General features: G+C 48.5%; 3 protein-coding genes across 7 annotated transcripts in view; 1 reads left to right on the top strand and 2 right to left on the bottom strand.

Moving 5' to 3' along the window:
• ttll3 (tubulin tyrosine ligase-like family, member 3) overlaps positions 1-3930 on the bottom strand; it is a 77547-nt gene extending 73617 nt beyond the window's left edge. For 2 of the 5 annotated variants that reach the window (XM_069936745.1, XM_069936747.1), the window contains exon 1: positions 3131-3452. The gene's annotated coding sequence lies outside the window, so the exon portion shown is untranslated. Of the gene's footprint in view, positions 1-3130; positions 3455-3872 lie in introns of those variants that run through there. The other 3 variants (XM_069936746.1, XM_069936749.1, XM_069936748.1) reach the window with 3 other exon arrangements.
• Positions 3299-6331, top strand: LOC138763104 (uncharacterized). Its single transcript, XM_069936760.1, has 3 exons — positions 3299-3498; positions 5191-5716; positions 5796-6331. The coding sequence occupies exons 2-3, from the start codon at positions 5203-5205 to the stop codon at positions 6203-6205; spliced, it is 924 nt and encodes a 307-aa protein (XP_069792861.1). The 5' UTR covers positions 3299-3498; positions 5191-5202; the 3' UTR covers positions 6206-6331.
• Positions 6332-9352: 3021 nt separating this feature from the next.
• Positions 9353-13007, bottom strand: LOC138765275 (putative nuclease HARBI1). The gene is made up of 4 exons (XM_069942326.1): positions 12994-13007; positions 12137-12246; positions 10008-10114; positions 9353-9899 (listed from the first exon to the last, which is right to left on the bottom strand). Exons 1-4 carry the CDS (start codon positions 13005-13007, stop codon positions 9483-9485), a joined length of 648 nt encoding a protein of 215 aa, XP_069798427.1. The 3' UTR covers positions 9353-9482.
• Between the last annotated feature and the right edge of the window lie 246 nt (positions 13008-13253).

Below are 13253 nucleotides of genomic sequence, written 5' to 3'. Positions count from 1 at the left end.
TAAATAACAGGAAACAGGACAATAGCAAAAGCACATTTATTGTATAGAGGAAAATGTACCAATCTGCAGGTTTTCCATGTTCAGTACTAGGACCATGCTTCTCTTAATATAAAATGAAGGCATGATGAATTGTGAAGAGGATATTAACAGACTTTAAGGACACATGGAAAGCACATGGAATAGTCAAATTGTGGAATATGAAATTTAATGCTGAACAATTGACAATATGTTTTGATACAGAGAATGTAAGATATGACAATGTAAATAAAAGAGAACAACTCTAAAAGGCATACAGGAACAGAGAGATGGAGGAATACATAGTCCATTAAAAGTAGCAGATAAGTTTAAGAAAGTTCTTAAAAATCTATACATGATGGCATAAAATACAAACATTCACAATGAACTTGTAAAATACTATAGTAATTCAGCAACATCAGAGATTTACTGAACTAATTTCAGGGTCTTCTGTTATGTGGATAGTCTGGAAAAGATAGAGTTGCTCATCTTGGAATGGACTACATCCATCTATTTATATATTTAAGAGTACAGTTAGAATACATATAGAACAACATAGCTTAGGCCCTGGAATGGAGAAAACTATAAACATAGTCAGGTCCATCACAAGGCTCTGACCTGGACCCCATATCCCTCTGCACTCTCATGTTTTTAACAGTCCTGTCATTAACTGTAGACATTCCCCTTACATTTGGGCTTGCAAAATGCAACATCTCACACTTGCCCAGATTAAACACTTTATCTGCATTTCTTTGCCCATATCTGTAACTGATCTATATCCTACTTTATTCATTCAGAGCCCACTACACTGTCCACAACTCCACCAACTTTAGTGGCAACTGCAAATTTACTAATTCATCGACCTTCTTATTCATCATTAAATTCAGGAGTCCAAACACTCATCCCTGCAGAACACATTGGTCATGAGGCTCCAAGCAGAATTCCACCACACTTGGTCTACTATGGGCCAGCCAATTCCGTATTCAAACTACCAATTCATAATTGATCCCATGCAATGGTACCTCATCAAATACCTTACCAAAGTCCATGTGGACAACATAAACTGTCCTACCCTCATCAACCACTTTTATCTTCTCCTCAAAAAACTGAATTAATTTGGTAGGACTTGACCTGCCCTTCACAAACCTATGTTGGCTTTCTGATCATGATTTTCCAAATGTTGCCAAGTATCCTTCCCAATTGTTTCTTTACTTATTGACATGATGTTTACCAGCCTGTGTACATCCTTATTTCCTTTCTTGAGCAAAGGCACATTAACTACGCTCCAGTTCTCCAGGATCCCACCTGTTGTTAGTAACGATGCAAAGATCTTTGCCAAGGCCCCAAAAGCTCTTGCCTCTTTCCAGATAGAGACTAACCACAATGTGTCAGAGTCAAGGACCAGGAGACAAAGAATGAGGGTGATTAGCAAAACAACACAAGCTTCAAGAATGACAATCTTTGAGCAGTTAAGGCTGGGTTGCACTGATGCAGACAGCAATAGAATTCACAGACCTATTCAAAAAAGGGAAAAGCTATGGACTGGGTGCAGGTCAGTGGGACGAAGCAAAAAAAAAAGGTACAGACTGGAAGGGCCAAGAGGGCCTGTTTCTGTGCTGTAGTGTTCTATGGTTTGGGGACCAGCTGGATTATACTTATGGTCCAATGTATTGAGGGGTTAAATACACCTTAGAATTATGTGATTCTGTAGTAACTGGGGTAATACAGCAAATGCTAATGATCAAATATGCTATTATATGGTTTGACTCCACTGTTGCCAGAGCCACTGTAGTGCTGTAGCGGCAGTGCTGCCACTGGTGTGGACCCACGGGGAATGAGGGAGCAAATATGCAGTGCTCTGGTAGGGTCCAGCTGTCCAGTCAACTGCCGTTGGCTGTGCGTGGACTTGGAAATGCCCATTGATGGAGCCGACAGTGGTTTTAGTTGAAATTCCGTGACTGCCGGGTCTGTGCCCGAGATGGCAGTGCCTATTAATTAGTAGCAACCACAAGGAAGCGGAGGACTGGAGCAGAGCACCAGAGGACGGGAAGATCACACTCTGTCGGAGAAGGAGAAGCAGAGGAGATGACCCACGGACACAGTGACCATGGCGGCGAACCAGGGAGGGGGCTCTGTGGCTAAGGGACCAGTGCATGCGGAGGGCTGCTGGCAAATCGAGGCGAGGAACCCGTGGGCTGCTTGAGACTGCTGCTGGGAGACTCGCTCTGGGCTGTGGACTGGGTGAGACCAGTTCGAACTGGCCAGAGGGGTGCCTGGTATCAGAACTGGGATGCCAGGAGGTACTAAGGGTGCCAAAGGATCGGTGACCGTGTTGGAGGTTTGGATTAGTGCTTGGGTCGCCAATGGTTTGGACTGGACTCAGGGTGGCTGCGGGAGTGCTGGAGGTGACTCGGGAGGGGGGCGACGCTCGGTGACTCGGGAGGGGGGCGACGCTCGGTGACTCGGGAGGGGGGCGACGCTCGGTGACTCGGGAGGGGGGCGACGCTCGGTGACTCGGGAGGGGGGCGACGCTCGGTGACTCGGGAGGGGGGCGACGCTCGGTGACTCGGGAGGGGGGCGACGCTCGGTGACTCGGGAGGGGGGCGACGCTCGGTGACTCGGGAGGGGGCGACGCTCGGTGACTCGGGAGGGGGGCGACGCTCGGTGACTCGGGAGGGGGGCGACGCTCGGTGACTCGGGAGGGGGCGACGCTCGGTGACTCGGGAGGGGGGCGACGCTCGGTGACTCACGGGGGACACTCGGTGAGGGGGTGGGAAACTTGCTTTTCTCTCTCTCTCTCTCTCTCTGACTGTCAGTCTGTAAGAGGTGCTTGGGCAATTCCTGCTGGTGCCTTGCAGCAGACAAAGGAATTTCATGTAGTAGGGCACTGTTTCATTACTATGACAATAAATTGAATCGTGAAATATTACCCTGGCTGGACAGCAATGATCTTCCTAAGCTACTTTTTGTTTTTTTTTAAGAATGAGAGGTCCGGCCTCAAATAGCAGACGCTCACCCTTTGAAGGGAAGGAGCCGCAGCCCACACCATGACCTCGTCCCTTGGCCGTGTCTCCCCTCCCCTCCCTCCATTTCATCTCCCACCCATACTACTCACTCTTCCTGACGGCTCTTTACCGCTGCCTCCCCTGCCCATCAATCCGTCGCGTTCGCTTTCTCCTTCTCTCACGTCGATCTCTCGCCCCGGCTCGGGGGTTACCTCCCGCGCAGGCGCAGAGGCAGGCGGTTGACGGTTGCCGTGGCGACGACGTCGCGCGCTCGCGTGCGTGTGTGCGTGCGCGCGCGCGGGGTTGGGAAAGGACCAGTGACTGCAGCCTCAGGTCGCTCGCTGAGCCCGTTGAGGGCTTGATTTTGGAGCGGCGGTTGGGAACACACAGGCCTTTAGCTCTGGCCAGTTCATAAAGGACTGCTGCGGCCTTCATTTAGCGCGGCGAGAACCATCCTGCTCGACGGAGATGTGGGACGGTTAGTAGGAGCAGGAGGGCGAAATATAAACACCCCCCCCCCCCCCTAACCCTAACCCCGGGGCCCACAGCCCGAAAGACTTGGACCACTCCGCATCCTCAGGGTGGGCCTTGCAAATCTCTGAGCAACCAAAAAAGTCGGAGCTCTGAGAAGTTCACAGTGGGTCAGGGCCCCTCTGCGAGGAAAGCCGGTGGGTGGAAGTTTCAGTAGGTGCTTTCAAACTGCCTTGTGAAATAGGGTTAACCAGGCAATTTGCCCGGCTAGCGCCCCACTCACAAGGCAGCTTGAAAGGGTCGGACCCGGTCAGCGTCGAGCAACGTCAACCGGGTCCCTGCCCTCCCTCGGAGGTCGTCAGCGATCCCAGTTCAACTTACCCAGGATGTGTGGACCGGGGGCTTAAAGAGCCAAATGGCTTGTGCGCTGGCATCACAGGGAAATCCCGGCTGAAGTGGAGACTAGTTTGCATATCGCGTCACTTACCGCGCCATCATGGGGCGGGATCCCCCTTAAATCGCCGGGTTGGTGATTTACTGGGGCTATCCCCCTTCAGCTTAAAAGGTGCTGGAGACACCTTTGCCCCACTATTTGCACCTGGGTAACAGGAGGGCTACCTGGGTGTTGGAGTTTAAAAGCACCTAGAGGCTCTAGATGTTCGATTTCACACTGCTAATAATGTACAATGATGACAATAAATGAGGGTAGTCCTCGAAAGGGAAAAAGCAGATGGAAACAAACCTAAGCATATTATTAAATGGGTGTGTAAAACAGAAGAAATTTGTGTGGACTAAAGTTTGTCAGCTTTGGAAAATTGAAAGGAGATGCTATGCCATTGCCCTGTGCTTAAAATCTCCTGATTTTGACAAACCATTTTCTTTAGCAGTGGATGCAGTGAGGGAGCAGCAGGTGCAGTTTTATTGCAAAAGCATAATGAAATTGACCATCCAGTTGCCTACTTTTCAAAAAAAATTTAATGTTCATCAAAGGAACTATGCCACTATTGAAAAAGAACTGTTATCTATCATATTTGCTCTGTAGAATTTTGATGTATATCGTGGTACCAATTGTGATATTCACTGACCACAATCCTCTGGTGTTTTTGAATAAAATGAAGAATAAAAACAGAAGATTGTTAAACTGGAGTTCAATATTACAAGAATATAATCTGCAAATTAATCATCAGAGGTATAAATAATGTGATTGCAGATTGTTTGTCAAGATGTTAAAGTTGATTGTGTATAAAAATACTCTCAAAATTGGGTTACTGTATTATAACATTTTATATATATTAAGTATTGTTATCTCTTTAGTGATTTTTAAGACAGGTTTGTTATAACTGAATTTTAACTCGAGTTAAAATTCCTTTAAAGGGAAAAGGTGTGACAGAGTATATAGAGGTGTTTGGGAGATAAATTGGGAAAGGTTCGTTAGAGCAGGTCACACACAAACACTAGGCACTTTCAGGTGGCCAATTGCCCCGCATGTAAAGCCGCATGTTTAGGCAATATGCGGCTGTTTTGAGGCCACCTGAATGTGCAGGAGGTGCTCGAGGCAAGCTACGTAACCCTCCTCTGAGAGGGATAATCAGCTCAGCTCAGTGGCTCCCTGGCCACCTGAATGCAGCTGGCTGAAAGCGGATGTTGAAGCACATTGTGCAGGCAGGCTAGTACAGATTCAGTTGTTTTGTTTTAACAGTGCATTGGAACAATGGCTCCAAGAAAGGCTTGTAACTGGTCTGAAGAAGAGATAAGACTGCTTCTAGACCATCTGACTCAGGAATCCCAGGAAAAGGAGCTCACTGGAACAGTTAGGGATGGTCCCATTTTTGAGCGGCTGTCGGGAGTGCTCGCAGCACAAGGACACAAGCGCAGTAAAAATCAGGTGGTCACGAAGCTGAAGAGCATAAGGAAGAAATTCCACGCAGTCCTGGACCACAACAGGAGGAGTGGCAGTACTTCGACCAGTGCCACACTCTCTGTGGGGGCTAGCTGTTCAGCTACTCCCTTGAATGTAGCCAGCGCTCTGAAGACCCCTGAATCCCCAGCGCTCATCCCTGAGGGATCTCAGGGTTCACACAGCAGCAATGGAGGAGACATGCCAGTCCAGGAGGAGGCCACTGCCGAGGACCCGGCAGCCATGGATTCGGATGCCTCTGAGAGAGGAAGCGCAGAGGTCACTGTCCCTGGAAGTGACGAGGCGGCACTCTCAACAGAGAACACAGGTACAGTAGCATTGAGATTGTGTTTATGGAGAAGCACTTAAGTTCAATGCTGATGCACTTTTCCTGTTTCCACCCATAGCCTCTGGTCCAAGACGCAAGCACCAGCGACTGATGAAGGGGCAAATTCTCGCGAAGGAGCTGCAGGCGATGATGTTGGCACTTGACATGGAGGACAGTGAAAGAGACCGCCAGTGTGCAGAGGAGGTACTGGATCACGAGAGAGTCATGGTCGCCGACCAGAGGGAGGACAATGAAGCAACATACTGCTCCGAAGTGGAGAAGCATGCCCAGTCGACGTCTGAGTTTGCAGCTTCCCTGCGGGCACCGAGGGCCGCAATGGACAGTTATCTTCAACAGATTGGTCACGCGATTGGAGGCCTCCCCAGCCCCATTCCCACAGTCAGCCTCATCCCATGTATCTGGCTCCTCCATCCAGCATGCCATTTCATTCCACACCAGTGCATCACAGTAGTGGACGCTTTGGTATAACTGAGATGCTGGGGTCTGGGACAGGTTTCTCTTCCTACTCCCCCCCCCCCCCCCCCCCCCACCAACTCATTCCTCTCAATGCTGGAATTAGGTTTGTGGCAGAATAAACATCCTAAATGCTGCTAACTCACTGTTCACTTTTGTTATTCATGAAGCCCCTCATAAGTGCAATATTATGTGTGATACTTAAGGATGTAAACATTCAGCAGTGAGATGCTATGGTGCCGGGTGGTTGTGTTTACTGTTTTAGTGTTTGATCTGCTGAGTTCAAGTGTGGAGTGGATTTGCACTGTTATTTGTCCATTCCATGGTTTCCTTCAAGTTTAAGAATGATGTCGGCAAGTGCAACGACAACGGGCGCCTCCTGTTGGAGCTCTGCGGCTTGTCATTACAAACACCCTTTTTCAGGAGAGGGACAGCCTGAAGACTACCTGGATGCATCCCGATCCAAACACTGGCACCTCCTGGACTACGTCCTGGTACGAGAAAGAGACAAACGAGATGTGCTCCACACCAGGGTCATGCCCAGCGCGGAATGCCACACTGACCACCAGCTGGTTCGCTGCAAGCTCAACCTTCATTTCAAACCAAAGTCCAGGAACAGTAAAGCCCCCCAGAAAGAGGTTCAATGTTGGAAACTTGGAGTCAGACGAAGTGAGAGGAAACTTCCAGGCAAACCTCAAAGCAAAGCTCGAGGATGCAATCCGCCTCACGGACCCGTCCCCTGAAACCCTCTGGGATCAGCTGAAGACTGCCATACTGCAATCCACTGAAGAGGTACTGGGCTTCTCCTCCAGGAAAAACAAGGACTGGTTCGAAAAAAACAACCAGGAAATCCAGGAGCTGCTGGCAAAGAAGCAAGCTGCCCACCAGGCTCACCTTGCAAAGCCGTCCTGGCCAGAGAAGAAACGAACCTTCTGTCGCGCATGCAGCCATCTTCAGTGCAAACTCTGGGAGATCCAAAATGAGTGGTGGACTAGCCTCACCAAACAAACCCAGCTCATTGCGGACATTGGCGACTTCAGGGGTTTTTACAAGGCTCTAAAGGCTGTGTACGGCCCCTCACCCCAAGTCCAAAGCCCGCTGCGCAGCTCAGACGGCAAAGTCCTACTCAGCAACAAGATCTCCATCCTCAACCGATGGTCAGAACACTCCCAATCTCTTTTCAGTGCCAACCGCTCAGTCCAAGAATCCGCCCTCCTCCAGCTCCCTCAACAGCCCTTAAGGCTGGATGAGGTCCTCACCCGGGAAGAGACTTATAAGGCAATTGAACAACTGAAAAGTGGCAAAGCAGCAGGTATGGATGGAATCCCCTCAGAGGTCTGGAAGGCTGGTGGCAAAACTCTGCATGCCAAACTGCATGAGTTTTTCATGCTCTGCTGGGACCAAGGAAAGCTGCCTCAGGACCTTCATGATGCCATCATCATCACCCTGTACAAAAACAAAGGCGAGAAATCAGACTGCTCAAACTACAGGGGAATCACGCTGCTCTCCATTGCAAGCAGAATCTTCGCTAGGATTCTCCTAAATAGAATAATACCTAGTGTCGCCGAAAATGTTCTCCCAGAATCACAGTGCGGCTTTCGCGCAAACAGAGGAACTACTGACATGGTCTTTGCCCTCAGACAGCTCCAAGAAAAGTGCAGAGAACAAAACAAAGGATTCTACATCACCTTTGTTGACCTCACCAAAGTCTTCGACACCGTGAGTAGGAAAGGGCTTTGGCAAATACTAGAGCGCCTCGGATGCCCCCCCAAAGTTCCTCAACATGGTTATCCAACTGCACGAAAACCAACAAGGTCGGGTCAGATACAGCAATGAGCTCTCTGAACCCTTCTCCATTAATAATGGTGTGAAGCAAGGCTGCGTTCTCGCACCAACCCTCTTTTCAAACTTCTTCAGCATGATGCTGAAGCAAGCCATGAAAGACCTCAACAATGAAGACGCTGTTTACATCTGGTACCGCACGGATGGCAGTCTCTTCAATCTGAAGGCACCTACAAGTTCACACCAAGACACAAGAGCAACTTGTCCGTGAACTACTCTTTGCAGATGATGCCGCTTTAGTTGCCCATTCAGAGCCAGCTCTTCAGCGCTTGACATCCTGCTTTGCGGAAACTGCCAAAATGTTTGGCCTGGAAATCAGCCTGAAGAAATCTGAGGTTCTCCATCAGCCAGCTCCCCACCATGACTACCAGCCCCCCAACATCTCCATCGGGCACACAAAACTCAAAACGGTCAACCAGTTTACCTATCTCGGCTGCACCATTTCATCGGATGCAAGGATCGACAACGAGATAGACAACAGACTCGCCAAGGCAAATAGCGCCTTTGGAAGACTACACAAAAGAGTCTGGAAAAACAACCAACTGAAAAACTTCACAAAGATTAGTGTATATAGAGCCATTGTCATACCCACACTCATGTTCGGCTCCGAATCATGGGTCCTCTACCGCATCACCTATGGCTCCTAGAATGCTTCCACCAGCGTTGTCTCCGCTCCATCCTCAAAATTCATTGGAGCGACTTCATCTCCAACATTGAAATACTCGAGATGGCAGAGGCCGACAGCATCGAATCCACGCTGCTGAAGATTCATCTGCGCTGGGTATGTCATGTCTCCAGAATGGAGGACCGTCGCCTTCCCAAGATCATGTTATATGGCGAGCTCTCCACTGGCCACCGAGACAGAGGTGCACCAAAGAAGAGGTAGAAGGACTGCCTAAAGAAATCTTTTGGTGCCTGCCACATTGACCACCGCCAGTGGGCTGATATCACCTCAAACCGTGCATCTTGGCGCCTCACAGTTCGGCGGGCAGCAACCTCCTTTGAAGAAGACCGCAGAGTCCACCTCACTGACAAAAGACAAAGGAGGAAAAACCCAACACCCAACCCCAACCCACCAATTTTCCCTTGCAACCGCTGCAATCGTGTCTGCCTGTCCCGCATCAGACTTGTCAGCCACAAACGAGCCTGGAGCTGACGTGGACATTACCCCTCCATAAATCTTTGTCCGCGAAGCCAAGCCAAAAAAAGAATGATGTGAAATGTTAACATTGAGATATCTTACCTCAGATATTTATGAAGCGTTGTGATTTCTCAAAGAACGTCTTTTATAAAATTTTTGACAAGCACACAAGTCACAAGTTTCATTTATATTCACCCGTTTATTCGCAAGAGCACATTAACATGCCAGGCAGCAGGCTCATTTCACCACATAGGGTGGAGGGGGGTACAAGTCATGGAAAATGGGGAGCTGGGTAGCAGGGACATACCCTTACAGGATGGACATGATGGCAGAACGGATGGCCTGGTGCCCATGGCCCTGCTGATCAGCACAATCTGCGCTATTGGGTGCAGGATCATCTGCTTCTACCAATGTCCACTCTGAAGGGAAGTCTTCCTTGTTAACCTCACATATATTGTGCAGTACACAGAAGGCAAACACAACATCTGGGACTAAGGTGGTAGAGATATCTAAACGCTCGGACAGGCACTGCCAGCGGCCTTTTAGATGGCCAAATGCATGTTCCATCACTATCGTTGCTGAATTAAGGGCCTTGTTAAATCTTTGCTGATCCTGATCCAGTACTTGTTGCTGTGTGAACCCCTTCATCAGCCAGCTTCGTAGGGGGTATGCCGCATCACCCACAAGATGTGCTGGAACCTCCACTCCCTCAACATCCTTGGACACCTGCAGGCACAACGATGCAGAAATTTAGTTAATTCATGCACCTGAACGTTGACACAGCAAGCATGCATAACATATTGAAACACGGAGTTTTGAAAGGTGAACACTCACGTCATGTGGGAAGAGGTATCCACCCTGGTCCTCTGCTTTTCTATACAGAGGAGAGTTGGCAAGCACTCGGGCATCATGCGTGTGGCCCGGCCACCCCACAAACAGATCTGATAAGCGTTAACATAAATGGAAGTCACAGTGGAAATCACACAGTGAAATTATAGTCATAGGAAATGTGATGTGATGTACATCAATAGAGGGTTAACTCTCCAGCATCTGTGGTCAACCACTGCTTGCAAAACCCCCACCGAATGTTGTAGGCTGCAGCATCCACGCTGGGTGTGATAATGGGAATGTGTGACCCATCAATGGCACCAGCACACATTGGGAATCCCCTTTGGGCGAAGCCATGAATGGTCTCCTGGAGACGTGTTCCACTTGGCAGGGAGATGAAACGTTTACCGAGGAACTTCAAGGCGGCAGTCACCTCCTGCACATTCCAAACTTGCTACTGATGGATCGATACTCACAAGGGGTGGCATACCACCACAAGGCTACAGCTAATCAAAGTCCGGTCTATGTGCCTTCAGGTGAGGTTCTGACAAAGTGAAAGGTGCCAAGCAACATACGAAAGTATCTGCTCCACTCAGCATCATCAAATTTGGTGAGGACATTACTCCAGAACTCATCACCCTGTGGTCGTTTCAACCTCCAGAGAGACTGATGTGTCACTATAGCTAATTGACTGACCAGCAGCATTCGCCTTCATCTGCGGTGCTTAAGCTCCATGTGCCTTTTGACTGCTAACTGCTGTCTTCTTGCCCTCAATCTTTGCAGGAACCTTCTCCTGATTGCACCCATGTGATTTTCAGATCTCAAGGACAATTGAAGAGCTTCAACAGCACAAATAGCCTTACCAAGGATCTGCCCTATCTCATTCTGAACACTCAAATGCTGAAATCATCATCATGTCTCCTTCCTGCACAGGCTCTGCCATTGTCCCATGTTCAAAATGACATCACGTCAGTGGGTGAGATCACAGCTGACACTGGGCAGGAGCCAGAGTGTGCTCAGAGCCGCATCCTGTTCAGCTGTGTCCTTCAGGTGGCCAGCGTTGCACTTTAAATGCTGCCTGCCACCTGAACGGCAATGTAAAGGGCCGCTTCTGCTTCTTCAGGTGCATTCTTAGTGTAGAATGCACCTGAAAAAGCCTCCTTTAAAACAGAATTTTTGCAAGAATGCTCACTCGTGATGGATTGTCATTTGCAGAAAGGACAACAAATGTAACAACATGCAGGGCAGCTTTGCCTGGAAAACAATTTGCTGTCTGAAAGGTCACGTGATCTTTGCAGGAAGAGGTCAGGGAAAAAAAAAAAGCAGGTTTTGCTCTCAGAGGAAGGAGTGAGAGAGAGGAGACATACCTGGCCCTGAGGTATACTCACCCAACCCTCCTCGGGGAGATATAATCTCCGCATCCGAGCAGTCCCCCGAGGCACCTGAAAGCAGCAGCCTAAAAGCAGCTGCTAGAGGGTGGGCTGATGTCAATCAACCAGCAACCCAACTGCCCGCACCTGACAGCCCCCCTCCCCGTTGCCCCTGTCCACCAGCGCGGGATTTCGGGGATGAGGTGGCCAGCGCGGCACATCAGGGCAGGGGGAGCTGGCACAGGACGTTAAGGCTGGAGCGGCCCGCGCTGGCTGCCCCTGCCCTGTAGTCCCACGCCGGCAGCCCCTGCCCTGTAGTCCCACGCCGGCAGCCCCTGCCCTGTAGTCCCACGCCGGCAGCCCCTACCCTGATGTCCCGCGCTGGCTACCCCTGCCCTGACAGCAGGTGGGACTACAGCCACAGTCGACAGGAGCCAGCGTTCGCTCCAAGGCACCTCTCCTGCAGCTGACCCTTTCGGGTGCCAGAACAGCACTTTCAGCGCTGCCACCTGAACATCTATTCGAACACATACGCATTCGCTTCTGCAGGTGCATTTCTGGAGCGATTGCACCTGAAAGCGGCTACATTGGTTCCAGGGGGACAAGCTGGCAAGCTTTGGAAAACAGCCTGGTCAAAGGAAAGGTATGGCTGTCTGGTGTTTCCCTTGGAGTAGGAGAAACAGAAAGAAACTCTGTGGTGACCTGAAACAAAAAAAAACTTTCCCTGAAGACCAACAAGAACCCTTCTGAGTCGTAACAATTTACCTGTTAAGCACCAAAGCCTGGCGAACTTGATCAATGTTAACTTCTGTGCACAGTACAAGAACTGCCTGCAACCAGTGAGATTGGACTGTGAACCAAAGAACTTTGCTGAACTGACACACACAGTTCACACACGTGCACTTAGAATTAGAAGGGGGGTTAAGTGAGTCAATAGATACAAGTTAAAGTTTGATTCTATTTTCATGTTCAAAGATAATTAAAAGCAACTTTTGTTTAAGTAACTCGTTGTGGTTCATATTTATTGCTGCTGGGTTTTGGGGTCCTCTGGACTCGTAATAGGATGGGTAACAATAGGATGGGCTGAGTGCATTTCCCACAATTTAAATTGGTTGATTTAGGGAGAGGAAACTCTTCCTGAAATCATTGGCTTTTTATTTGGATGCCAAGAGCCTTCTCGTACCTTACCAATATGTTCCATCTGCACCCAAATTATTTCCGTGACCCAATATGCTGATTTCATTCTGACACCAAGAGATGGTCGATTAGTAGTCCGAACATAAATTAACATCATTCTGAATAGCGTACAAAAGGGGAAACCCTTTTGTTGCTGTATGATGTGTTCCATCAGATTGGGGCTTTTATAAATATGTCCTCGCTTACATAACTGGTGTTGTTGACGTTATTTTAACTAGTGCCTTTTTTTCATTACTACGCAATTGATATCGTTTTACCATGTGTGATGGATCATAATCAAATTTCAATATTACATCTTACAACCAAGTCAATCAGACCTTGCTTCTAAATTCTAACATCTAGGGGTTTACTTGCAATGTCCACATCTTGCATCTAGTTCTTTTAGTGTTGTCTCACTCGACAGTCTCTGCCCTTGAATATCTTACCTGTTATTGATCATGTTTACTTCTAAAAATTACATTTAAGTGAAGAAGTACTTAAATTGTGGGTAACTACTGTTCCAATACCACTTCAAGGAAACCAAAAGGTGTGACTGAAATTTCTCAGTTCAATATCACAAATTTCAAAAATATTATTCTACTTTTACAGAAATTTTAATCATTTAACTTACTGATTTTTTTCCCCAATTACAAAAATAGGAATAAAATATATTAGAATGAATGTGACTCAAAAGGAGCCCTATATC

The sequence above is a fragment of the Narcine bancroftii genome, chromosome 5, assembly GCF_036971445.1.
Source record: "Narcine bancroftii isolate sNarBan1 chromosome 5, sNarBan1.hap1, whole genome shotgun sequence".
Classification (NCBI taxonomy): domain Eukaryota; kingdom Metazoa; phylum Chordata; class Chondrichthyes; order Torpediniformes; family Narcinidae; genus Narcine; species Narcine bancroftii.
This window is presented reverse-complemented; position numbering and strand designations above follow the sequence as displayed.